The sequence below is a fragment of the Monodon monoceros genome, unplaced genomic scaffold (genome assembly GCF_005190385.1).
Source record: "Monodon monoceros isolate NGI ecotype Baffin Bay Population unplaced genomic scaffold, NGI_Narwhal_1 Super_Scaffold_20, whole genome shotgun sequence".
Lineage (NCBI taxonomy): Eukaryota > Metazoa > Chordata > Mammalia > Artiodactyla > Monodontidae > Monodon > Monodon monoceros.
The window spans coordinates 3,058,344-3,086,324 of NW_021703777.1; the positions used below are offsets into that span (position 1 = coordinate 3,058,344).

Below are 27,981 nucleotides of genomic sequence, written 5' to 3' on the forward strand. Positions count from 1 at the left end.
GTAAAGAGTAAGTTTTTGATACTTTTTATTATAAATAATGGTATAAGGAATGTGATTTGAAGTTTATGCATCTTAGAGAGAACGAGGTTAGCGACGTCGTGATACGAGGTCTGTTGTACGAATGAAATCTATAGACCAGGTCCCCAGAACGGTACAGGAGCCTGTGGCCATCTTTCCTGACTACCATCCGTCGTCAGCTTCAAGTGACAGCTTGTCCTAACTCGTGGAACGGGAACCCCGTGTTCAGAAAACTGCTGTTCTACAAGAAAGAGGACTTGCAGTTCAGGCCTGTTTGATGAATACGTTGGCTGTCCACGTCTAATTGTTTTCAAAGGTGACATGCGTTACTCTTTCTCTGGCTGTCTGTCAAATGCCGGCGAGTCAGGGCTGTAATGGGGTGAAGAAGGGATGGTGTTTCTGACTGAATGACAAGCCAGCGCTATTTATAGGTTATTTCTTCACGTTGCGCCTGGTGACCTTTGCTGCGTCCGAGTTATTTGTTTCCTTTGGAGATGTTGCCTTAGGGACAGCCCTGAGATTGTTTTCGTAAGAAGGGCCCTCTGCTGGTCCTACCTTAAAGGTTAACGTCAGTGACCTAACATCAGTATTTTCCTCCAGGAAACACTGAGATTTGATTAAAGCATCGTGTGGACGAGGTGTTAGTAGCCGTCTGGTTTTATAAAACAACTAGTTCACAGATGACTCTCTCCATTTACCATGTTAGCCTGGAAATTGGTTATCCTTATGTATAATAAGTAACCTGACCATTCTCTTGAAAGTTTCAACTCATTTTGACGGGCAGTTCACCCCGAACAGTTAGTTTTGGATCAAAGCACCTTGGACAACATTTTCACATTTTTGACTAATTCTCATGAAATTGCCTTGACATGTGATATCATCCGGTAGGAAGGGTGGGGTACGCTGCAGGTTGGCTTCCAGATTTCATGAGCTTTATTGAATTCCTCAGTTGACATTTAGGCCAGCATTTTACGGTCTTGTTTTTATTTTTAGACAGGTAAAAGTTGTTCTGTGTTTTGGTTATTCAAGCATGAATATTATTCCTTGATGAGATTTTTAACATTTGTGGAGCTTATGAATCCCTTTGTGACTGTCAGTGACAACCTACTCACTCTGCCTCAGTCCACGCCATGTCAGTGAGAAGATGATGTTTTATGGGTTTTACTGTAAACCTATTAGAAATGTACCGAGTTGTGAAACATGGATACTTGCACAGGTGGCTGTCCTGTCACTTACAGCGTTGCGTGTAATGCCGTTGTTACAATTCAGTGTCTTTGCATGAGCAGAAGGCGGGTGAGCAAAGGCGAGGTAGCAGTGCGGCAGAGGCTACCCTCGTTCTCATTGAGGAAAAGGCCGGAGTGGACACTTGCCATAGATGAACATAGAAATGGTAGAAACGGCATGTGTCTTTCCAAGCCTGTAAGCAGAGCAGTTAGCAGTTGTGGTCCAGGCTGTGCCCCGCTGTTCATGTCCACAGTCGTGGTATGTAGATTGGTGTCTTAAGACAGTGACGGGCAGAGGGTAGCGAAGTGTCTTGAAGAAGGTGTTTTCCCCCCAAAGTTTTTCAGAGCCACCATTTGCAGCAGCCTTGGGGCTGGGAACTGAGAGAGGAAAATTATCTTAGCTGAAGGTGCAGGTTTAGAAGTCGTTTTTAAAAGAACATTTGGTTTTCTGTACACAATGGGCAGGAAAATATTAATAGTGTTTATTGTCCTAATGTGCTCTAAATCAGTGTATTTAAGGAACTGTAATAGACATTATTATATTCTTAAATCTTCTCACTTTCAAAAGTGCCCCACTCTACAGTGCTGAAGCCTATTTATAGCAAAGTCACAGAATAGTAACTTGGATTAATGTTATTTTTTGACTGCTGACTTCTTTGAAAGGCTGATAATTCTATGCAGTAATTTAGGTAGTAAAGATAGGCCCAGACTGTGTTTCTAAACTTTCAACTTGCTGTTTGGGTTGTTTATTAGAGAAGGAAATAGCTTCCCTAAGTGTGTTGTTTTTTTTGTGTTTTTTTTTGGCTGTACCACACAGCTTACGGGCTCTTAGCTCCCTGACCAGGGATTGAACCCAGGCCCTCGGCAGTGAAAGCGCAGGGTCTTAACCACTGGACAGCCAGGAATTCCCTTCCCTAGGTTGCATATTAACTCATAGAATTGGAATCTTTTTCTACCAATATAGCAATCATTTTTATACTTATTTGCAAAAAAAAAAACCGGTACACTAGATGTTTTAGATGTGAAGCATTATTGTTAGACTCTTCTTGAATTTATGTTAGTCACAATCCTGAAAAAAAAACAAAACACTCCTACTAAAACATTGAATCTGATTTTCTCAGTAGAATCAATTTTATCATAGAGGCCTCCAAGGAAGGCCTTTTAATAGAAATGATCGTGCACACCATATTTAATCATAAATACATAATATTTTTATTGCTCTGACAGTCAAAAACTGTCTCTGTTTTTCACCTTCAGAGCAATCGGTACGCAGTCTCTTCCCCTTCATATCAATGCAGTACCAGGGTAGGGCCTGTGAGGCTGAAGGGATAGATAAGCCCAGACTAGCCGTAAGCCTCGGAACTTGGAAGATGCCGAGAGAAGGTTCATAATTAAAGCCAGGAGCCAGAGGGAATGGGGACAAAGGCCTGTACAGAGGGCGAAGCTTCCAATGCATGGGCCTTAGGGTCTAGGTACCAGGTTTTGTCAGGCGGCAGACCTAGTAGGCAAAGCAGTCTGTACGCTACACGTGGCGTGAGAGATCAGTTCTGTAACTGGAAAAGTGCTGTCCGTGGGAATGGCTGAACATTGAAATGCCATCAAAATTTAGGGTTGTTTCACGGCCCTTTTCGTGTTTATGGGTTATTCTATCTCATTCTGAAGTAGGTTCGGTAGAGTTCCAATTTTGAGGCATATTTCCATGTTATTTCCAACTTTGGTTGAAACTTGCAGGAAGCCCTGCTCTTTGGTCTCTGAGTTCTGGTGTCTGCACGGAAGCAAGGCGGTCTCCTCCCTGCGGGCAGGTAATTTAGTACCTACCTGGCTGGGGAGACGAGGCTGTCGTATGTGCAACATGAAAAAATTGCCCAGGGGTCATTAAATGGTACAGTGTGAATTGGTGTAGCAAAGGCCACAGCGAAGGCAAAATCCCCTCAAAGACAGGGGTATTTTAATGCATGTGGATGGTAGTCGAGGGTGGCTGTTGAGGAAGTGAATTTTGGGTTGCGTTGATGGTTTAGACTGTGGGGCAGTGGTCGGAAAGGAAATCTGAACATAGTAAAGAGCATGAGTGACGGCACGGAAATAGGAGTCAAGGACGCCAGTGCAAAGATGTGTAGGAGCTCAAGTAGGGCCACGAGAGGAGGACTATTTGTCTGGAATAGTAGACGTGCACTCCAGGCGTGGAGTAGCTGCCAAGCATCAGCGATGGTGCCGTTCACAAGAGCCCAGTTTACAAAGCTGCATCGCGTAGCTGAAAAGCGCAGGGCTGCTCGTCCCTTAGGTCTCCGATAACACTGGCACACGTCGGAGAAGGGCGTGCAGCATTGGTTTGCACCGCAGTAGCTGTGTCTCCCCCTACGGTTAGTGTTTCTCTGCCGCCGATACCAAATACACCCACAATTTAAAAATTAAAATTTTGTCACGGTACTCTCGATAATCACATTTTAAATTAGAGCTGGCAGCTATGATGAGGATAAGTGGGGAGACAAGACATTTAACTAATCAGTGCTGAGAGGCTGAAATGCTATCCTCATTTTGACTCACATGACAAACAATGAGCTACTCGAGATGAAAAATCGCAGGCCTCCTTTCTGCTTGCCCGTGCTACATGGTAGGTTAATTGATTGCTCAGAGAACTTGCTAGTTGTTTGCAGTAGTGAAAGAAGGTGAAACGGTGGGAGAATGATTCTGTGTCTCTGTGGTAGGGACTGAAGGCACAATTAAATATTCCTTATTCCACGTAAAGGGCTGTATAGGATTAGAATATCGTATTCTTGGAAGGGGCACAAATTCGTTTCGTCATGTGATGCCCTATGGGAGATGGACGATGGCATCTTAAAAACAACTCGCGTGTCATGGAAGGGCGCCCTCATTGGGCATGTGTCCGAAAGGTGTGAAGAGAAGTGGGGATCAGTTCTGGAAGTTGTCCATTACAGGTGAGGTTTACCTCCAGGTGTTGGCAAAATCCCAACAGTGACGGCACAGATTCAGCTCAGAGGGAAAGCGTGGTTATGGAAGACGGGATGGGAAAACAGAAAGACAAAGGAAAGCTGAATCATCTGAAAACTGCCTCATTGAGTTTTAATGAGGAGATAAAAAAGATAAAAGATACCTTCTCACATGGGGAGACATCAGTAACTTACAACAGGATTCAATGAGGTGATAATAAGCTTTTCTAGTTTTCTTTATATTTCTTCGCTGTTAGGAGTTTCTCGTATTTCTTGAAAACATCCTCCCTCCCTCCTTCCCTCCCTTACTTCCAAGAGAAACCATAAGACTCTGTTTAATGGTTATTTGGAGTGACCTAAAGTGAGTGGATTAACAGCAGAGTAAGGGCTAATAGGAGCTACTTATCTCGGCCATTATTTTGTATAGCCCGTTACCACATTGTTTTGTAGAAGCAGGTGACTGGACCTGTCATTGACCAGTTAATGAAATAGTTGGTTAGGCGTGGAGTCCTAGAAATGTACTTCTATTTTAACTTATAACTTAAAAATGTTCAGTTTGATCTGCACATGGAAACATATGTATAGCTGAATGTATAATTGGATTAAAATATACACCTGCATGCATAAAGGGTTTTGTGTGTGTGTGTGTGTGTGTGTGTGTGTGAAAGAGAGAGAGAGAGAGAGAGAGAGAATGTGAGAGCTGGTCCTCTGGGACTTGACTGTTTTCCCTCAAGCTTCTACAGTTATTTCCTCCACATCCAGCCCAGCAGCAGTTAAGCTGACATACCTGTATCAGATCACTAAAGCATTCTACTTCATAGGTTAAGTAATTATTAAGTTAAACAGAGAGTTATCAAGAGTAAATGGGGACTGTATTGTTCTTTTAAATCCCTAGGAGGGATAGTGTCCTAACACCTTCATATCTTAGGAGAATGTTTGCCACAAGGGTGATCAATAGTGAAGAGCAAAATGACTGGAACTGATTTCCAGAATCAAACCTCACCCTCGGCTACTAGTTGTGTCTCTTTGAGGGAGCTTGATGCTTAGTTAGTACGAGTGAGCCTTTCTGTCCTGCCCTCTGTCCTGAGTGGCTCCGCTGCTGGTGTTTATATGCGTCTCCTTCTGTGTTACTCAGCCACCCTACAAACTGTAATCGAGCCTCCACGTGCCTGCCTGGACCGTGGTGCTGACACATGGAGACGCTGCTGTGGGTCCCCAGAGCCGAGGGATAATGGTGGTGTGAGCAGAGAGGCGGGGGCGGTCTGCTCGTCTGCTGCTTCATGGAGCATCAGTAGGGTGAGACTGGAGATGTGACTTTGGGTTTAACAACCTGCAGGTCACAGGTGGCCTGAGTGAGCCCGTCTCAGTCAAGTGGTAGAGCTCGTTGTGCACATGAGCACTGGAGAAAGAGAAGTTGCATTATTTCCAGAAATTTCACTGTAAAGAGGAGCAGGGAAGCAGGGTGGTGGCTGGAGGTCCATGGGGACTTGTCTCTTCAGAAGAAGCCAGAGCGTGTTTGTGGGTGGATGGGAGTGCCCCAGCAGAGAGGGCTTCGTACAGGAAGGAGGGGGCTTGCTGCAGAAGTGGCTGAGGCCTGCAACGGGGCAGGTGTTGGCTCTGGAAAGAGTGCGAGCGCTGCACCCTTTCATGTGCTCTCGATCAGAGCCACAGATCCGTGGGTGGGTGTGGGAGCCCAGTGGTGAGCGCTGAGGGGTTTTGACAGAGAGGGAGGTGGTGAAACAAAGGGAGTGTTGAGTGCCCACTTAATACCAGTGGTCATTGAGATATGGTCATTTATGTTCCGCCCACCGCCCGGCAGGTGCTTGGGGGCAGGTGTGGAGCAGGTGGGTGTGGGCACTGCTGGCTTTGTGCTTTGCCAGGGACGCGGTAACGGGGCCAGGGGAGCAGGGCTTACGGGTGCTCCCGGGCACTGGGACTGAGGATACATGTCTGGAATTCCGTCTCTGATGGCTTCATAAACAGCTTGTCACCTACTCTAGAAATTTCTTTGAGTCTCAGTTCTGACCTCTCTTTTCTCTCCTGACAGTTGCTTTTTGTTTTCTTTTAGGAAGTAACCCTTCAGAGTTAGGAATGACCGTACCTGTCAAGTCACCTGCCTCGGTCACCACCGCCAGGGCCTTTGTTAAGTTGTCACCTGCTCTGTCAGAGCACCTCCCCACCTGCCCTCAGGACTGCTTCCGTATGAAGCCATATCATCGTTTAAAAGCTCAGACTTTGCTTGTTGATCCCTTGCCTAAGGAGCTTAAGTGACATTCAGCCGCCAAACAGATAAAACCCAGCCTCCGCAGCGAGGTGTGTAGGGCAGCTCAGGACGTCTTCAGGCCCACCTTGCTGGGCTGCTCCCTCTGCTGGGACGGCCACTTCACCCCTCCTCACCTGTGAAAACCACATGCTTCCTCAACCGTGAGAGTCTTTAAAGGCCTGGGCTGTATTGTCCATCTTTGCTTCCCCGGTGCCTAGCACAGAGCAGGCATTCAGTAAATATTCGTTGAATCGTACTGGTTCAGGATTATATATTTAACGTGCCCTTTAAAAAATCACTTTAAAAAGGAGCTTAGCAATACTATGCTAAGCTAATTAATGCCTTTTGGAAATCACTTGTAATAAGCTATGATTTACTGGAAGTCGGGTTAGTATAGAGGAGAAGAGTTGGGAGGGAACGGGGCTGCAGTGTGTCGGAAGGACGGGTCCAGGGAGCCCGGGGTGGAGGCACCGCGTCATCCGTGCAGGGCGTGGGAGAGGGGAAAGGGCAGATGGCATCTTACTGGGTATCATTCGTTTGCCGTCTGTATTAATTACAGTGAAATTATTAATCCTGGTTGCGTGAAACAGTTGTACGAGCATAGCAGGAGCTACTTTTTCTCTCCCGTAAGAGAACCCTGAAGGTCCACGGCCAGGACAGCCCTAGGTCCCCATCCTTCTTCTCGGCTCATAGCTTCCACTCAGGGCACAGGCTGGCTGCCAAGCTCCAGCCATCACGTCTGCAGTGGGGGCTAGAAGCAGGGGAAAGGCAGACGAGCAAAAATGTTAACTTCCATCTTTGAAACAACATTTCTCTTCACATCACATTGTCCAGGTGTGGTCATATGGCCGCTTCTGGCCGCCCAGGAGCCTGAGGCATGTAGTCTTTTATTCTGAGATGAATTATGCCCCTGAAAATAATAACATAAAAATATCCTTCTAAGGAGAAAGAGGAGAATGGATATTGGAACAGACAGCCAGCAGCCTCTTTAGTCTCCCTCACACTCTCTTAGTTTGTCAGTTACCTTTCTTTACGAGCCGCGTCTGTTGCTCAGCCCTGTACCTTTATTCTTCAGCTGTTACATCATCTATAACTTCCACTCGTCCTACCTGAGGTTGACTCAAGTCCAAGTATTCCCAGGACACACACACACACACACACACACACACACACACACATAAGGTAAACATATATATTAAAGATTTTAAGGAAGCGCTGGGAAGGAGCTCCAAGTAAGGCAAATACATCTTGAAATAAATGTGAGCTTGGTTGGACTAGAGTTGATGCTGTCGAAGGGAGAGTTTAGTTGCACTTGATGTAAATATGTGCTGTGTTAAATTTGCAATAAAGTAGACGTGTAAGTTAAAGGAATAGGGTAAAATACGTTAAAAGATACAGTGGGATATACCAAAACATTCCCCCTTTGGGTATCAGCTATACTTTCTGCCCCAGTACACAGCATCTTCATCTTGGACAGCTAACATGATTTTAGCATCATTTAGACCGTACTCCGATGTGATACCCGATCCTCAGAGCAGTACTGTTCTCTAGAGAGGGAGCTCGGTGGCTGGGTCCAGTTGGGAATTTGGTTGCTATAACTACAGCTTCGCAGGTGAGCGGTACATGTAAGTCAGGCTTCCATGGTCCTTGGACTACTGGCATTGGTGGTGTCCTAACAAAGTAAGTAGCCTTCAAAGGAAGATCTCTGATGTGTTTGTGTGTAGAGATGATGTGGTATCACAGGTCACCTGATGCTTGAAGTCTTCAGTCGTATAACTGAGTGTGTGATTTCATCCTAGAAGTCTGTATTTGCAGTGATGTTTGGGTTTCTCTTGCAAAAGTAGATATTATATTTCATAAAGGTTTTCAAGTGTGACATGCATGCGTCAATGAAATACAGTATTGTTTTTCTCTGTAAAATGTTGGAATTATTTGTCTGCTGCTAAGCGTAAAGGAACTCCCAACCCTTGTGTGTGCACACTTATTTTGGGGAAGGGTTGGTTTGGAGGGGTGTGTGAATTACTGTTTCACCTGTATGAATTCAAAGTGTCTTAAAATACATAGCAACTAAATTGGGTTTTGTTTAAAGAAATATACTTTCAGTATTGGGGACACTGACAGAAAATGACGAGAGTAAGGCTGTCGCTAAGAGAGAGATTCATAGAAGAAGCAAACTATACTTGGTAAAACTGGAATGTCTATTAAAATAAAATTTCCAGTTAACCGTAGTTCAGGGACCTTCTATTTTATTTTACATTGACTATAAAATTACTATGACTATAAAATTACATATACAATATATAGGTACATGTTATATATCATAGACAACACCAGTCATATATTTGAATGTTAAAGAAAATGAATTTATTCTGTACTATGAACCCCACTTTATTTTTTAGATGTGCTAAAAATTTTTTTAAGTACTTCAAGAATTAAGAAATAGTTTAAATAAAGTGAAATAATAGCTTAGACATGTATATCACTGCCTTTTTTATGTTAGAATTTAATTACATATAATGTGGGTTTAAAAGCTGCCAGCTTAATAATTTATTACTGATTAGAATATTGAACTGTAAGTTCAAAATATTAAAAAAATTATTTCCTTAGATATTTTTGCCACACATTTATGGCTTTATAGGTGTTGGATATTTTTGCTGTTAAATATAATTTCTGGTGTTGAATGTTCATGTGTTATATAGATCTACATAAAGATCAAATAACTGGATTTTTTTAGTTCTGCTTTTCAAAGGTTTTTTTTTGAGTCAGACATTTAAGGATAATTTTTACATTATCTTTTACTGGTGACTCACTCTTGCATCTTATAGCTGTAAACTGCTTAGTGTGTCGGTTTCATTAAGATAACTTTGTTATTTCTTAAACATTTTCAGATAATTTTTAAAATTAGGGCCATGGCCAAAATCTGTCCAACACTTTCCTGTATTTTTTTTTATTATTATATTTTGGTTCATTAGGGTGCAGTTAGAAAACCACCATTAGTATTCATACTTAATTCAGCTTTACAAATAGGAAAACTATTTTCTTTCATCAGTCTAAATCATATCCAGAATGTATATAAGCATGTATGTATGTATATCAGAGGTTTTCTGCTGCCATGGTAGTTTTTATAGTCTATAATAATAATAATTAATTCTTATTCAGAATTTTGAGACCACTTCAATTTACCACTTTGTCACCTCATCTTGGATTTTAACTAATATATAATTTTGGAAACAGAGAATGCATAGGGTCTTCAAGGTTTTATAATCATTATCCTATTTAAGTGAACTTTAAAAAGAATGGAGGTAATATTGACATATATTAAGTAAACTTCTGTATGTTAACTTTGTATATAGTTAATTTATATAGTTATATGTAGTTTATATTATATATAGTTATATTATATATATATATATAGTTAATTTTGTGTATGGAAGCATCATTGTGGCTAAAAGCAGAGATTTTTTTTTGGTTATTTATGTCAGAGTACAGAGTAATTATTGTCCTTCAAATAAATGGAGAAGAGCTGCCTGATAACCTCTCAAGCCTGAGAAGTATGTTTTAATTTTGCTAAGAATGTGCTTGTGGAACAAAACGTAGAAAAAGCCTTGTTTAGAGTCCTTGTATTTGGCAGTAAAGATGGTTAGGAGATAACATGAAAGGTTTGACTGAACTGGGCCTGTTACTGGATTCACCTGGCTTAGAATGGATACAGCACTGAGGTCCAGGCTCTGGGGGTTTTCAGTCACTACAATCTGGGCTGGACTTCATACTCCTGTTTTCAAAGCTTACAAGCATTTGGTCAGTCAGATCTGAACTGAGCAGCTGGGCTAATGACCATGGAACCAATGTGTAAGCACTGGAGTTTTAAGATGAGTGAATGAGGGGACCCTGGAAGATGCCATAAAGCTGGGACTGGAGATAGGAACCCCATCTCTGTGGCCTTGGTTAGCCAAGGTCAAGGGCCTGACCAGTGTTTTCATGGAAATAGAATTCGATGTGAGAGCAGTTTAGGAGGACTGATGATGGAATTTAGTGACTGAAATTATAGATAAGGGAGAGGATGGACTAAAAGATGCTTTGAACTTGCGTGTCTGGCAGTGTGATGCATTTGACAGCTACAGCCTAATCCAGAGGGTTGAGGTGGGTGGATATTAGAGGTGAAATGAGTATTTTTGATTTTAGGGCAGGTTATGGTTCGTGCTTTGACAGACAGGGGAGCTGCAGGGAATATGAAGACATGATCTGGGCATTGAGTCACCTGAAAAGCTTTGGGGGAAGAGGGGGGCAAGGGAGGGGAGGGTGGAGGGGCAGGTAAATAGGGGGAATACAGAGGCAAAAAAAGAGATGCGTATCATGTCAGAAGGCTATAGGGACAGACTTTGACAACTAAACTTTTGCTTTACTGCCCATTCCAGTCCTATTTTGAAGCAAGTCATGCAATATATTGCCAATTCTTATATAAAGGGGATGCCAGATATTATAAATCCTATTGAATTTTGTAAGTGAGGTAGTATTAATTTTTACAAAACATAGTTTGAAACTGATGGTTTGGGTTGCTTCCAGTTTTTGGCTTCTGTTTGTGTGGACGTATGTTTTCATGACTTCTTGAATACATACCTAGGAGTGGAATTGCTGGGTTATGTGGTAAATGGATGTTTAACTTTATAAGAAGCTGTCACACTGTGTTCCATAGTGGCTGTAACATTTTGCCCTTCCCACTAGCAGTTTTTGAGAGTTCTGGTTGCTCCACGTCCTCTCCAACACTTGGTATTGTCTGTCTTTTTAATTTTAGCCACTCTAGCATATATGTGACGGTCATCTCACTGTGGTTTTATTATGTGTTTCTCTGAAGACTAGTGTTGTTGAGAATTTTTTAATGTGTTTATTGGCCATTCACATATCTTCTTTGAAGCGTTAGTTTACCCGTTTCAAACAGTTTTTTTTAAAAATTGGATTTTGCCCATTAAAAAAATATTGAATTGACTGTCTTATTTTTGAGTGTGTTCTTTATGTATTCTGGGTACAATTCCTTTTTTAGATATATTTAGCAAAAATTTTCTTCCAATCTGTGGCTTGCCTTTTTCTTAACTGTGTCTTTTAAAAGCAAAAACTTTCCACCTTAATGAAGTCCATTTATGTCAGTGTTTTCTTTTATAGTTTGTACTTTTGGTATCCTGTTTAAGAAATCTCTTCTTCACTTGATGTCAGAAAGGTTTTCTCATGTTTTTCTTCTAGAAATTTAATAATTTTAGCTCTTCCATTTAGGCCTGAGATCCATTTTGATTTAATTTTTGTGTATGGTGTAAGTAAGGGTTGAGGTTTGGCTTATGTTTCTTGATACAGATATTCATCTGTTCCAGAACTATTTATTGAAAAGAACATTTTTTATGCATTAAGTTGCCTTGGCACATTTATTAAAAATCAGTAGACCAAATTTGTTTCAGGTCTGTTTCTGGACTCTTTCTTTTCTTCTGTTGATCTATTGATACATGTCAATTCTTATACCAATACCACATTATCTTTATTTGTGTAGCTTTATAGTAAAAATCCTGTAGTATAAATCCCTCACTTTTGTTCTTTATCAAAATTATTTAGCTCTTCTGTGTCTTTGCTTTTCCATATAAATTCTGAAATCTGCTTGTCAGTGTTAGGGTTTGACTGGAATTGTATTGAATCTGTAGATCAGTTTGGGAAGGTTTACTACCTTAATATTGAGCCTTCCAAACCATGAACATGGTATAGCTCATAATTTATTTAGATCTCCTATTATTTTCCTTTGTAGGATTGCATCCCCTTTTGTAGTTTTTAGTGTACAGGTCATACACAGCCTTCATTAACTATATTCCTAAATATTTTTTGATGATACATACTAGGTTTTTAACTACCTCAGTCTATAAGAACAGATCTGAAAAAGGTTAAACAATATTGCCAGGGTTACTGTTGGTAGAATTAGAAGGAACGGTTATTTACAAAACAAGGGGAAACAAGATAAGTATGGTTTGTGAAAAATGTCCACATTCCATGCAGTTGAATTCAATAAATTGACATTTTATTACTTGATATCTTTGTAAGAAATCACACATATGTGTGAATTTATGCTTTTCCTTTCTTGGAAATGTGTTCTTTTAACTTCCAAGAATTTTGTGAATGCAGTATTATTCAAGTGACCTGAATTATTGTTTAGGTCCTATTTTATAAAGACATGTGTGCTATTTCAACATCTTTTATGACATATGCCAGATTTGGGGGAAGCTGGTGGCTGGGTTTGGGTGCCATTCGTATAAGCCTTTAAAGAATATCAGATGTTTCTGTTGCCATTATTTGAATGTTTGATTCTTGAGATCAATTCAGGTTTTTACTGGTTAGGACGAATCTGAACTATTCATTTGAATTCATCTACCATTTTTCTCACTAACAAGTTACATAGGTCTGTTCAGTTTTTTCTTCATGTAATTTTTTATTTTACCTCTAATGAATTTTACAAAACTCAAGTTATTTTCTTTTTCTGTGTTATTTTTTATATAAATTTGTTTATTTTATTTTGGGTTGCGTTGGGTCTTTGTTGCTGTGCACGGACTTTCTCTAGCTGCGGCGAGCGGGGGCTGCTCTTCATTGCGGTGCATGGGCTTCTCACTGCAGTGGCTTCTCTTGTTGTGGAGCACGGGCTCAGTAGTTGTGGCATGCAGGCTCAGTAGTTGTGTCCTGTGGGCTCTAGAGCACAGGCTCAGTAGTTGTGGCGCACGGGCTTCGTTGCTCCGTGGCATGTGGGATCTTCCCGGACCAGGGCTTGAACCCGTGTCCCCTACACTGGCAGGTGGATTCTTAACCACTGCGCCACCAGGGAAGTCCAAAAATCAGGTTATTTTAAAATAAGACCTCAGAGCTGAGCTTCCTCGCCTCTTCAGCTCATCCACAGTGTGCTTTGCACAATGAAACGGGGAAGATTTAACAAAGGCGTTTTGGATAAGGCATGTGTCCAGAAGCTGGTGGGAAAGCTGTTATGGACCATAACTTTTCTGCAAACTGATCGGCTGCCATCTGTGTACAAAGCTCTGTCATCAGCAGAGGGGCCTGTTGGTGCCACTGAGTCGACTGATAGCAGCACACCAGTTTAGCTGAGCTGTTCGCCAGCAGTTGGTCACGAGGACACAGACACCACCGAAGTGTAGCCATCATCCCACCCCTGGCCTTTGCTGCTTAGATTGTGGCAGGAGACAAAAAGCGCTTTTGCTCCCTTCACCCCTGTACAGCTGAGGTAGAGCCACCTTTCTTCTCTAGAAGGGAAAAATAAGAGCAAAAGCGGCCTCTTTCAACTCTTGATATAAATTTGATATAAATTTATGCTCGTCTTTTCCACGGTAATCATTCCAGCCAGGTGCACAATTCAGCATCCCTTTGGTGGTGGAGAGCAGTGTGTGCAGTGGAGCTCGGGTAAATTTTAATAACAAAATTGCATTGCCGAGCCCACCTAGGCGTTTGACCTTGAAGGCTCAGAGGAGAGCAGACATGGCAGATTTCCCTACGTGCCCTTGGCTTAGGAGAGTGGGTAATGAATGGAAATTGATAAAGAGTGTCTGTCAGGCTGCCGCTGAGGTCATGAGGCTGGTATGCGGAAACAGTGCCCACACGAACTGCAGCCCGGAGGGTGGGTGGGTCACCGAAGCAGGAAATTGGCCATCAGGCGGAATGCGGGCTCCGAGCACAGGCTGCAGCCGCGTGGACTCAGCCGGAGGAAACACAGGGGCCATGGGGCGGGCTCGAGGCTGCAGACACCCAACTCCTCTACAGCGAGGCAGCACTGTTGCCGCTGCTTCAAAGATATGGAAGCCAGTGCAGGTTAGATTTGTTTTAAGGGATTGAAATGTTAACAGCATAAGTATCAGATGGCTAGTGCTTCTGTAGTTACTTAGATCACAGGCTACTGAGGAATGAACAGAGGGGGGGAAAACATAGCTCTGAGGCTTTGCTTGTCATGTTTTTTTCCTGTGCTCTGTTTTTATAAGCGAAGGTTAAAATGTGGAGATTCGCTGTGTAGAGGAGCCAATCTCTGTTCATCTGTGCAGGGTGATGACTGTTAGAATACTTCTAAATGAGCCTTGAAAGAAACTGTCTGTTTAGTTCTCCCAAATAGTTCTGAAGTAACCTGTTCACACACACAGCTTCTATGTGTACTTGGTGTGTGTATGTTTTTGTTTTAAATAGCTGTTACTTTTTTTTTGCTTGTTAAACTAATGAGTGAGGACAAAATATTTTTAAAAGATTAAATGCATTTTTATGATGTCTTTAAAGCCACTGTCTTCTTCTGTTAAATGTATTCCTGTAGAGTCCACTGATTTTTGAGAATGGAATTGATTGCATCAGCAGTTACTTGTTAGATTTTTTTTTTTTCTTAATGTGTATTGCTGTTCTGCTATCTGAAGACAGGGGCATGTGAGTACTTTTTGTAAGTCCTAAATAAATGAATTGGTTTTGGTTTAGGAGCATCAGGCCAGACATTTTTTAGGTTTTAGTAACTGCTTATCATTTCCTAGAAATGAAGATATGAAAAATGGATATCTCGGAGAATCACGTTTTCAATCATTTTGTAAATTAGGATTGCCTACCAGTGTAGTCACGGTTTGATTGCTGTGTATTCCCTCTCTGGATGTAGCCTGACATGAGAAAGTTTACATTCCAATACTGAGGAGTTGCATTCCACTGGGCAGTTCTGACGTACCACAGGAATGCGGAGGCCCATACAAAGGGCAAGCTTAGGGCCACTGACGGAAGAGGCTTCCGTGCTCAGCGACTGCCTTTCGTGGAAACTCACACTCACAGCAAGTGCTCATGACTCAACTTGGATGGGGAAAATGCGGTCACAGGAACGCAGGACAGGATGGCCTTCCCTCAGAAGGAGCCTGCAAAACCCTGTCCGGTGAATCACAGCCTGTGGGTATTTGTGAAAACTAGGTAAGATTTTATATTTGCAGGCATTGGTGCTGTCTTCCTGTGAGCCTTGAACTTGAAAGTTTATCAGGCTGTTAACGTTTTTCTCTGTTTTACATTGTGTAGAAGACTAATTACTTTCAGTAAATTTTTTGTCTGCATATTGTGGGCACTATCAAGTCATTCCATTTTGCACCTGTAAAAATATTAAACTTAGTTTACTTCGCTTTTAGGAACAATTTGTAATTCTTAATGTTTAATTTGTTCCGTTAAACTAACTTAATGGGAGTGAACATCTGGATTGTTAAACTGTCTTTGGAGCAGCCGTTCCTCAGTTAGTTTTACTGGGGGAATATGAGCATTTAGTAATACTCTGTTGTGCCGCAGGTGGTCTTTTCATTAATCATTTGCTGGGAGTTTAACCTTTTTTTTTTTTTTTTAAATAGCGCAGAGAACCAATAGGTTGATGCAGAGTGAGTCTGCGTCACTTTTAGTTGTCACCTTTGGTTGTTTAGTGTAAGATTATCAGGACATTCTGAAATTGCCTTGAGGTTAATGGTTGAAAGCCAAGCTATACACCATACTTTTACAAATCAATTTAGAAGGATTTAAAGACTGTAGTCATTAAATGTTCACACCTTGTAGAATCAGAAGCCTGTCAGCGTTCTTAAAACACACATACCGTACTTCTCCATTTCTCCGCATCTCTTTCTAACTTTCTGGCCTTTTGTGGAAGGCTGGCATCAAGTAGAGGAAGGGCTAACAGGTTTTTAAGTATTCAGACCGTCTCATTGATAACTGTTACCTACATCTTTTTTTGAAAGACAGTTATTATATATGTATTTTAATATTTGTATCTTATATGTAAATGCCCATGTACACAGAAAGACTGAAATTACCAGAAGACAGGGATAATTTTTTTTAAGTTTAAATTCAAAGTTAAAAAAAACCTGTGTCACTTTAAACATTGAGTTTAAATTGTAAAAATATCCTTGTTTATCTTGGTACGCCGTATTATGAGAGCCATTTCAAAGGAGCAGATGTGCTAGGACTTGAATTTCTGGCAACAGCTGCCTGAAGAGGCTTGGTTTTTATAGATTTGACATTTAAATCTTTGAGTCTCCCAGGGTAACCCTCAGGCTCTTGATGGTCATTTGTAATTTTGCTGAATTCGAGTTGCCTTCTGAATTACAACAGCTGACTTGTCTTTTTCACTCAGCTAGCCAATGAGTGAGCGAGCTTCTGAGAATCCACCTTCCCACAAAGCTCTGTTCCCCACTTGTCACTGGGTTTATGCTTGACTGGTATAAGAGATGCACTATAGCAATATTCCTGAGGAGGTCTGGGAATTATTCCTTGTACATGGCAAGCTTACCAAAGACCAGAGTTCTTACATTATTGAGTGTGGAAAAGGGCTATAGCAGAAAGTCAGAGGAAGGGTCAGGTCGGTGTGGGATCCCAGAACCCTGGGTGATGGAGTCTGATGGTAATTTTGGGCATCTCTTTTAACCTGCTCTTAGGTAGGTTGGCTTAGTTTCTCCACTTACGCAATGAAAATTGAACTGGAGGGACGGTTCTCATGGGAAGAGGAGGATGGTGGGTCATACATATTATAAGCACTTGGGGGCCTTTTCCTAAATAGAAATATTTGAGGGCTTTTGATGTAGCACATTGGACTCTGACATACTTTCAGGTGTGAAGCTGGAGAAAAAAATGCCAAGAGACCCTGTACTATATGATTTTCAAGTTTTTTCTCAGCTCTGACATTCAAGAAATGCATTTTTTTTACGGTGCGCGGGCCTCTCACTGTTGTGGCCTCTCCCGTTGCGGAGCATAGGCTCCGTTCGCACAGGCTCAGCGTCCATGGCTCACGGGCCCAGCCGCTCCGCGGCACGTGGGATCTTCCCGGACTGGGGCACAAACCCGCGTCCCCTGCATCGGCAGGCAGACTCTCAACCACTGCGCCACCAGGGAAGCCTGCATTTTGTTTTTGAGATGCATTGTAGGCAGCAAATATGACATTCTTTTTTATTAAACGCATGGCGCTCGCTTTTCTGCCTGTTATCACAACTCTCTGTGTGGTCATCTTCCATGGAATACAAACTAAGAATAGGGGCTATATTTAGTGAGCTTCTTGTAAGCTCTGTATTGATTACATAGTTCATGTTGATTCTGTAGTACGTGTCCAGTGAGTATTTGGAAGAGGGATAGGAAACAAAATTGTATGTGTGTGTGCATCTCTCTCTCTTTCTCCCTCTCTCTCCATATATATGTGGACGCGGGGCAGGGAGACGCCCTAATTTATGACCAGGGATAAAATTAAAAATGGGATAATGCTGGATGAGAGGAAAATGTAGGTATAATTGACTCTTCAAAACTGATTTCAGGTTACCAGGGGGGAAGGGTGGGTGGGAGGGATAGACTGGGAGTTTGGGATTGACACATTCACACTGCTGTATATAAAATAGATAACCAACAAGGACCTACTGTATAGCACAGGGAACTCTGGTCAATATTCTGTAATAACCTAAATGGGAAAAGAAGTTGAAAAAGAATAGATACATGTATATGTATGACTGAATCATTTGGCTGTACACCGGAAACTAACACAACATTGTAAATCAACTATACTCCAATATAAAATAAAAATTAAAAAAAACTTATTTCAGATATTTCAGTAACATTTGTTTACCATCTCTTTGTATCTTCCTAGTTCTTTCACCCATGACCTCTATCACTTCATTGCTAAATTAGTGTAGAAAAAGATTGGTTCCAAGTTAATCAGTGGTATAGCTCAGTCATCAAACTTAACTCTTCCTTTGCCCCTAAGGTTGGTTCTTGTTTGGTCAAAGTGGAATTACTCCTTTTTCTTATTCAAGTCCTGAATTTTGCCAAAATGCTCAAAACCACTAAAACAAACACACAAATCTTGATAAGTTTCTCTTACATACTTAAAAAAAAATGTGGATATGCGCATGTGTGTGCATAACGTAAAATATGCCACTTTAACCATTTAAAGTGTAGGATTCAGTGGCATTAATTGCAGCCACACTGTGGTGCAACCATCATCACTACCTGTTTCCACAACTTACGTCGCATAGCTCCAAACAGAAACTTTGTAACTTCGCATTTCCCTAACCCCTGGAAACCTCAGGTCTACTCTCTGTCTTTATGAATCTACCTATTCTAGACAGTTCACACAAGTGGTATCTTACAATATTTGTCATTTTGTGACTGGCTCTTGCACTTAGCATAATGCTTTCAAGGCTTGTCCATGTTATATATGAGAACTTCCATCCTTTTTACTGCTGGATAATATTCCATTGTATATGTCACATTTTGTTTGTCCACTCATCGGTTGACACTTGTGTTGTTTTCACCTTTTGGCTATTGCAAATAATGCTGCAGTGAAATATCCGTTTGGGTCCATGTTTTTGATACTTTTGGGTATTTATCTAGGAGTAGAATTGCTGGGTCTTACATTAATTCTGTGTTTAACTTTTTGAGGACGTGCCAAACTGTTTTCCACAGTGACGGCACCATCTTACATTCTGAACAGCAAAATTCAAGGGTTCCAGCTTCTCTAGATCCGCTTCAACATTCTTTGCATTTTTTTTTTTTTTTAAATTATAGCCATCCTAATATCTCATTCACGTCTAGTATCAGGTGTGATATGGTATCTGGTTGTGTTTTTTGTTGTCTTTTTGTTTGTTTTGTTTTTATTTTGAGAAAGCACAGCAAGGATTTATTAAGCACTCTTGGGGGGAGAGTGGGCAACTTGGGTGAGTAGCTTCGTTGTGGTTTTGATTTACTTTTCCCTAATAACTAAGGATGTTGATACATATATCTTCTTTGGAGAAAGGTCTATTCAAGTCCTTTGCCTGTTTTTTAATTGGGTTGTCTTTTTGTTGTTGAGCTATAGGAGTTCTTCATGTATTCTGGATATTAAACCCTTCTCAGATATATGATTTGCAAATATTTTCTCCTGTTCTGTAGATTATCTTTTCAGTTTCTTGGTAATGTCCTTCAATGCACCAAAGTTTTCAGTTTTGATGAAGTTCAGTTTATTTATTTTTCCTTTTGCTGCTGGTGCTTTAGGTGTCGTCTCTGAGTCCATTGTCAAATCCAAGATAATGGTGATTTATCCCTTTTTTTCTCCCCCAAGAGTTTTATGGTTTTTGGCTCTTTTATTTAGTCAGTGATCTGTTTTCAGTTAATTTTTGTATGTCATGAGAGGTGGGGGTCCAACTTCATTCTTTTTCATGTGGAAATACAGTTGTCTCAGCACATTTGTTAAAGAGACTGTTCTTCCCCCATTGAATGAACTTGACCTTTGTCAAAATTAGCCATAGATATGGGTTTATTTCTGGGTTCTCGGTTTTATTTCGTTGGTCCATATGTGTCTATCCTTATGCCAGTACCACACTGGTTTGATTACTGCAGCTTTGTAGTAAGTTTTGAAATTAAAAGTGTGAGTTCACTAACTTTGTTGTTTTTCAAGATGGTTTTGGCTAATTAGGGCCCCTTGCAATTTCATATGAATGTGAAGATTGGTTTTTCCTTTTCTGCAAAAAATATTTTTGGGGGGATTTTTATGGGAATTGCATCAAATTTGTAAGATCACTTTTTGTAGTCTCTTATAAGACTTAATAATAAAAAAGAATGCATTTGATAGGACTAACTTCATTTCTGACAGTGGCACCAAGGAACATTTGGAGGAGAATTTAGGCAAATGGCTTTGGAACAATCTTTATCTATTTCTGACTTTTCTTAAAACCCTCAAGGATTGTAGGTGTACTTCTTAAGTTAACCAAGTTCTTATTTAATCTGTATCATTTCTACAATTCCTTAAGTCATGATTTTAGAAATTTAAATGATACCAACTTTCAGCTGCTATTAGTAAGATTGAATGAAGTGTTCTTTTAATTTGTGCCTCTGGTTTTACAGAAAGCCCTTTGGCTACCCTTAATTTTTTTGGTGGAAACTTTTTAGCTTTGTGTTTTTCCCCTTAGAAACTTTTCTGGGGCAGTGCTCTATTGTAGATTTATGTGGTTTTCTATAAGGGTATGTATAGTAATTTTCATTTTTAATTTCTCCTAGTGTGTCCATCCTTTTGAGGTGTATCTCTGTTTATTATTTGTTATTTATTATGTTAGCAGTTTACTGTGCTAATGCCTTGAAAGACTTCTAGTTTTCATTTGACTTTTAATTGAAACATGAGAACTCTTTGCTGTTTAATCTTATCTTACACACTTTGTGCATTTGATCACTTTTCACATAGAATATTTCCTTGTGCAGGTTGGGTCCTTCCTGCTTTTTTATACGCACATAAAACTTTATAAAAATGGCTTGTACTTTATTCTTACTGGCTTTGTTTTGTGCTTTACTCTCTAAACGTCTCTGTGTCATTTGTAAACCTGAGGATTTCTCTCCATTTCTTCCTACTAAATCATCTAAAATATTTTAAAAATTTGGTCTTAATATCATCTGTGGGAGATCTTACCTACTGTATGTCTCTATCCAGTTACCTTTTTTATCTCTAAAGTTTTCCAGGACTGTATTTTTAAAATTATTTTATGTGTTTATTTATTTTTCTTGGAGTATAGTTGCTGTACAGTGTTGTGTTAGTTTCTGCTGTACAGCAAAGTGAATCAGCTATACGTACACATATAGCCCCTCTTTTTTGGATTTCCTTCCCATTTAGGTCACCACAGAGCCTTGAGTCCAGGACTGTATTTTTAAAACAGTTTATTTATATAGAACTTGGTCAGAGATTTTTTAAAACTTAGTAAATAATGGTGTTTACTTACTTTTGTTTCTATATTTATTGTTTCAAAGAACCAGAGAGTAGAAGCAGAAGTATTTTGTGGGCTGAATGGGTTTCTAGGTGACGTTTTTCATTCCCCCCTGACCATTCCTACCTTACAGCTTCTGGTTTGTAAGCTAAGAGCCAAGGGACCTTGTCATTAGGCCCCAGCGAGTGCGTTCATGACTTGCGCTTTAGCTCTTTTGAGGCCACTCTTTCCTTCTGGGTTCTTGGCTGTGTTCGAAACAATGGATTTTTGGATAAATGAAATAATTTATTCTCCCTTGCTGGAGTGGGTTCTCTGTGCATTTGCCTTTTCCCCCTCAATGTAGTCAAAGAATTAACCTGACAAGAGTCTATTTTTTCTCCTATGGTTCACATCTTTGTGATGGTCAGTAGAACCTGAGTCTTTCGGGGCTTCAGAGAGAGTTTTGTTAGGTTTTAGTGCAGCTCACTTTGCAAAAGGCACAGAGATATTTTTTGTAGCTCATCTTAGGGGATGCACACTTTTCATCCCTAAAGTAATAGTGTTAGTGCAACTAAATACATGAATATCTTCTCAGCCATAAAGTTCTGTTGAACTAATGGCTGATTGGTAAGGGGTTTTACAGCCTTAATTCTGGAGTAGGGAGTGGTTGGTACTAGAATTAGGCATAAAATAAATAAATACCACATAGTTTATTCGTGTTGATGTCACTACTTTTGTTGCTAAAATTTGTGAGCAACTCAATTCTAGCAGTTTTTATTTTTTAAGTTGTCATCTGAACATTGTATGCATTATAGACGTTTGTTTTTTTGTTTTTTTTTTACTACATGAAATTTTAAAAAAGGAAAACCACTCGATCATTATGATTATGAAGCTTGTCTGGTTCTGTAATTTAATAAAATACGAAAAAACTTAGAGTCACATGATTTTCTTTAGATTTTAATGCTATTTCATTTAGTGATAAAACTTAAACATACAGTATATGTTTTTACCTAGTCCTATAACAGGGTTCAATGGGCAATGATGGCATGAAACCTGCTACATATTTTACTAACACACTGAGGTTATTTCTTAGTTTGTAGTGCATCATTAAATTATAAGCTTCATTGTAAAAACTTAAATTGCAAGTAGGTAGTTTCAAAAACCAGAAGCAAATTTTTGTGTGTGTTGAGAATTTTCCGCAACTTTAGTGGTTTTTAATTGTAAACTAAGAGGAGAATATGTAAAAATTTAGGTCATTTTAATTGCATGTGAAATAACATGACAAAGAAGATAAGATTATTTTATTTTTCTTGGTAGATTTTTTTCCACTTAAAAAAAGCACTTCAATATGTATGGTTGTGAGAATATGTATGAATATTTTTTGAAGGATTTTTCAGATATGCTAAGTATGGTTCTTTTTGATTTTCATAGAAACAATTTTGGAGCAAGAAATGACTTCAGTGATGGCCTGGGCTCACCCGATAACCTTAAAAATGAGTATAGTTTAGACTATGAGGATGGTCAAGTTGGTTTGCTAGAGGTCACAGGCTGATAGAGTGAGAACGTTGACTTTCTTGTTCTCTTCATCTTACATGACTTTTTTTTTTCCCTAATCCAAGTTGGGTTCTAATATGTGAAACATTGTGTACTACCATGACATAGAGAGTTATAAAAGGAATGAGAACGTCCATAGGAGCCGCTCAAATGTCTAATTGATTTGGGAAAAAAATGCTTGGTAAAATAGCTCTTTGGAAGCGTTTTTTCCTCATATTTTTCTCAAAAGTAGGTTATTAAAAATGATTACTGGGACTTCCCTGGCAGCCCAGTGGTTAAGACTCCGTACCTCCGCGTTTCCACTTCAGGGGCCGCGGGTTCGATCCCTGGTTGGGAAGTTAAGATCCCCCATGCTGCACGGTGTGGCCACAAAAAAAAAAGGGTACTAAGATGTTGACTGGAGGGAAGGGAGGCCTTTTGGAGTAGTGAATGAGCAGAGGTAGGTGGTACGTTAGCAGAACAAGTCATGACTACTTAGAACTCTTCGTGGCTCTAGTTGGCATATAGCTATGCCAGAGAGAATAAATCTCCTCTAGTGTTAGGCGGGTATTTCCACAGATGGGGCAGAGGTGCCGTGTCTGAAGTCGGCAGTGCAGTGGAAACGCGGAAAGGGGCTTTGGGAATGCATGTCCACTTAAGTCACTGTGTAGCTGAAAGCCCTGAGTTGAACACCTTTTCCTTAAACTGATTTTGAATAAGTTGATTTGAAAATTTAGAAAAATAACTACATTTTTAAGTGAAAGAAATGTTTAACCTAAGCAAATTAAGTTATAGAAGAGGATTATATGCATTTTATACTTTGGATATTTTTATAGTTTGCCACTGATCCAATTCCCACCCCTGTTAGAATATTCTAAATCTTCACCTGACTGGGAGTGGTTTCAAACAGCCTAACCCAAAACACATTCATAATGATTCTTCATTACTTACATTATGAATTCAAAAACGTTATATTGGAATTTTCCAGAAAAATATATCTGAGATTTAAAAATTTGAATGGTTCCTTGTCATTCTGTGTAAATAATGGTTTGAGATAGCTCTCTTTCTTCAGTATATATTTTTTATAGTTGTTTTCTTCCTTGTTTTTATTCATCTGAAGGGTTAGCTTAAATTCATAATTTGTATTACTTAAATCTGTTTTTTCTTTCTAGTTTTGGCAAGCGTTCTGCAGGAAGCTTTAGGCGTGGCTGTGAATGCATTGTGTTAGAGCCTTCTGAAATGATTGTGGTAAGAATACTTCTGTGAAGACTTTTTTCCCTTAAAAAAAGTTATGAAATAAAAGTATTTTCACAAACTACTTATAATAGTGTATTATATATTTCATAACTTTAGGTATATTTATTTCATAACTTTTTGAGTTTTAATTCATAATCATTATAATTATTTACGGGATTCAAATAATGAAAAAGAAAGTTTAAAAGGGTCACGTACCTAAATGTTTGGTGTTTGAACTTTATAAATCAGTCTATGAAAATGCCATTTAATTTAAACTTGGGGAGAATCTTGGAATTGCAGGATTTTAGCTCTCCAAATATTGGTTGGAATGAGTGAGATACTTTAAATGAGACACAGTGATATGTATTCAGGCAACAATTGACATAAGGAAATCAGTTCACTTCCTTTATCTAATTGAAAGAAATTTGGAGGACTTTTATGCTGGTTAAATACTCTGTTGAGATTTTTATCTCTTTTTAATTGAATAGTGTGATTTAAAAAGTATATTGAGGTAAGACATATGCAAAAAAACATAACGTTAGAAGAGATATTAGCAACATAATTATTTTTACTGATGCTTTAAGAAGAGCCTGTCACATTCTTCCTTACTATATAAAAATGATTTTAAGATGGGACACTATGTACCCCTTAAAAAAATCAGCAACAAAAATAAGATTGGAGGGAGTGCCCAGTAGAGACATTCAGTTGGCTGATGTGCATAATATTTCCCATCCAGCATCTATCTGGGCAAGGAAACTTTTTGAATAAATGATGGCCTAAAATAGATGATGATGGAGGCTTTTTATTCATGTTTAATAAAATATTTGGTAAATGCCTATACATCTATTTTTAGAGGAGATGTAGGTTTTTTCCCTATGATGGAGGAGAGGAATTTGTCAGAAATGGGAACTTCCTCATCAAAGCTAGTGAAAACTTTTGGTAAAATTTCCCAAAATTTACTGTTAAATGAGAAAGTGGCATGGTGGTGAGTAAAGATTTAGGAGTGGAAAAATGTAGGCAGATACGTTGGGCTTTCCAGCCACAGGTCTTGAAAAGCATTTTAGATATTCCCTCAAGATTTTGGTCTCTGTTACTGCTATTTTGTGTTGATCTGAAGGATTTTTGATCTCCAAAATTCCTTGAGGATTTTGTCCTTGTCCGTATGATGCTAACTACTAGGTTTGTCAGTGTGAGAACCATCTTAGAATCTAAATACGCTTTTGTGAGCAATACATTATGTAAGTGTGACGGGGATTAACCGAACGTAACTTTTCTTCTTTTAGTCCATTCATCACTTTCTAAATGTTTAAAATGAGGAAATTATGTTTTGAGAGCAATGCTATTTATAATAGTAAAAAAAAAAACGAAACTGAATCCGTAGAATGAAAGTAGGAAGAGAAGCCCTTAAGTAATCTACCAAAGTCATTCTGCCAGTAGTCGTGTCTGAGTCATTTGGGATTTGGGTGTTTTTTTTTTTTTTAAACAGATTTACTTCATGAGAGTTTTTGTGCTTTAGTTAAGACAATGGGGCAGTTGCTTTCATAATGCATGGTGATGTATCCTGTGAGATCTTTCATTAATAAATCAGAACAAAGACTACTGAAAATATCCTTCCCTTTGAGACTGCAGGAAATTCAGGAGTTACCCATATTGTCCTAAGTGGAACTGAAAATGCCTCTTTTCTTTTATAAAGAAAAGTTACTCAGAACCAGTTAGTTCTAGGGAAGTTCAGAAACATTTGAAGTCTGTCGAGATAGTTTGTCTACAAATGTCTTTGCACAGTGAATGAATGTAGACTATCCGTAAGTTTTATTCTGCATCTAATCTTAATATGGAACATGGTGTTTGAAGAAATGAAATCTTGGGGGATTTTATTTCAGGTAGACTATATGGATGAAAATGAAGAATATTTTCAGCGTCAAGCTTCTCATCGACAGTCTCGAAGGAGATTTAGAAAAATCAACCAGAAAGGGGAAAGACAAACGATTATTGATACTGTGGATCCTTATCCTGTGGGCAAACCACCTTTGCCTAGAGGCTATCATACGGTAAGTTATACAAGTATAATAATTATCTTTATAGCTTTTTGTTGGGAGTTTTGTGAAAAGGCATACATTTTCCATTTTTGATGAATAATTCCTTTCTGTGGTATACTTATTCAAAGTGCAGATTTCTCTGGAAACACATAATATGAATAGTTTAAGGAGCACTGAAATAAGATATCAAAAGGTTTAGCCTTTTTATTTCTTAACATGGTCTCTGAGGATCAGCTTTGTGGTCAGCATGTACAGTTGTAACTGGGATATTTTTAGGTTCTTATCTTAATCTAAAATTTTGCCCTTTCCCTCACCGTCCCCAGTGACGGGTATCGTACCTGTTTTTTATTCAAAAGTTAGATATTTAAAAATTACCTATTATTTTCATACCATTGTGAGAATATTATCTGAGAATTTTTTGTTTTTAATATGATGAAGTGAGAGCATAATTTGAAATGATGCTTCTGTAAATCCCAGTGTAAAGATGGTCTGAAGCATTTCTAATAGGTTCAGAGGTCCTCTTTAATACTTTCACCACTTGATTGTCATTTATTTAGTAAATATTAGGTGAAGAAACTACTTATGTTTGAGGAAACCGAGGCACAGATAATGAGTGATTTGTACAAGACCCCAGCGTAGTCAGTTTGGGAGCCTTATTTTTCTCACTCATTTCTCTCTGCTCAGCTGCGCTGTGTCCATATCTCCTGGTGGCCCACCCAGAATAGTGGCAAATATATTTGAGGATTTCTGTTTTCAAGAGGAAAGTAACTTGAAATCTTCCATATGTCATAATAAGGTCAAATATGGTTCATCTATACTTACAATACCATTAAATGAGCACTCATTCGTGAAATTAATTTTAAAATAAACATATGAAAGAATAAAAATAGGTAAACGACAACTATTTTACATTTCTTGTTTGTTTGTCTTCCGTATCCTCTTCTTTCTTTTTGCAAATAAGTATAAATGCAAACCGCATGGGGAAATGTATATAGACTTGAAACTATGTACGTAATTTTCTGGGAACTTGGAGTGGTGCATCTTATACCCGCACTTGACGTGTTCCATTTCTGAGAGCCCTTTGTATCTGAATATTCAAGCAGTTTTGGCCACCAGCTCTCAGCCTGCTCCTCTCACTGCCCATGCGCACAATTTTAATTTCCCATGAATTTCATAGTTGAATCATTTCATTGAGCTCATTTGCAAAGGGTTGCTTTTTGCTCATCATAAAGTCAGCTTTGTTTGCCTGCTGCAGAGCCTTGGTATTTTTTTGAGAAAAACCTATGAAAGGTTTTTTGTTACCATTGTCTATACAAGAAGGTAGTATTTTTAGTGTCGATGGAGCATCGTGGAAGAAGGAACTATGGATTAAAAATAGTTGTACACATTACTAGTACAACCTACTAATATTGTTAATACTCTTTCTGCTTCGGAATTATTTTTCCAAATCAGATTCTATACCAAGATATTTAGCGGCAGTGTGGGTTACTAAAAATTTAGCGTTCAAGCTGATTGGTTTGATTTTATAGTTACATTTGTCCCATTTAAGTTGGGGGGTGTCATTTTATAATTATTTCTCTCTCCTATCCCCATGTTTTCCCCCTTTATGGGGAAAACACCCACCTCCCCTACATGACTCCCCCTTTTTAATCTGATTTTTTTGTAACTGTGTAGTTTTTAAAAATTATTCAAGATTCCTTTTTTTTTAGTGGTTTTAAAAAATGTCTTACCTGGTCAACAGGTACTTTTATGAGGGAAAATTCAGTACTAGGGTAAAAATTTTAACTTGCTCACTGATGGATCAGGTACCAGTTTGCTAATATGTGACATGGTGGTATTAATTTTTCTAAGTGAGTTCACATAGGCAACAAGGGTCATAATTCTAAATATTGAATCCCGTCTTTTCATGCAAATTGTGTTTTAATTTCATTTATATAATTATTATTTTGCCTAAGTACATGATTTTAACATATGAAAACAAAAAAATTAGCCCTAAGTCACATTTACTTATTCTGAGCAGAAATA

The 27,981-nt window shown here is 39.2% G+C and overlaps 1 protein-coding gene across 4 annotated transcripts in view; it reads left to right on the forward strand.

Moving 5' to 3' along the window:
* RAPGEF2 (Rap guanine nucleotide exchange factor 2) overlaps positions 1 to 27,981 on the forward strand; it is a 244,588-nt gene that overhangs the window by 102,735 nt on the left and 113,872 nt on the right. For 3 of the 4 annotated variants that reach the window (XM_029234931.1, XM_029234929.1, XM_029234930.1), the window contains exons 5-6: positions 23,857 to 23,932; positions 25,801 to 25,968. In XM_029234931.1, coding sequence (XP_029090764.1) covers positions 23,857 to 23,932; positions 25,801 to 25,968 — 244 coding nt within the window. Of the gene's footprint in view, positions 1 to 15,176; positions 15,402 to 23,856; positions 23,933 to 25,800; positions 25,969 to 27,981 lie in introns of those variants that run through there. The other variant, XM_029234932.1, reaches the window with a different exon arrangement.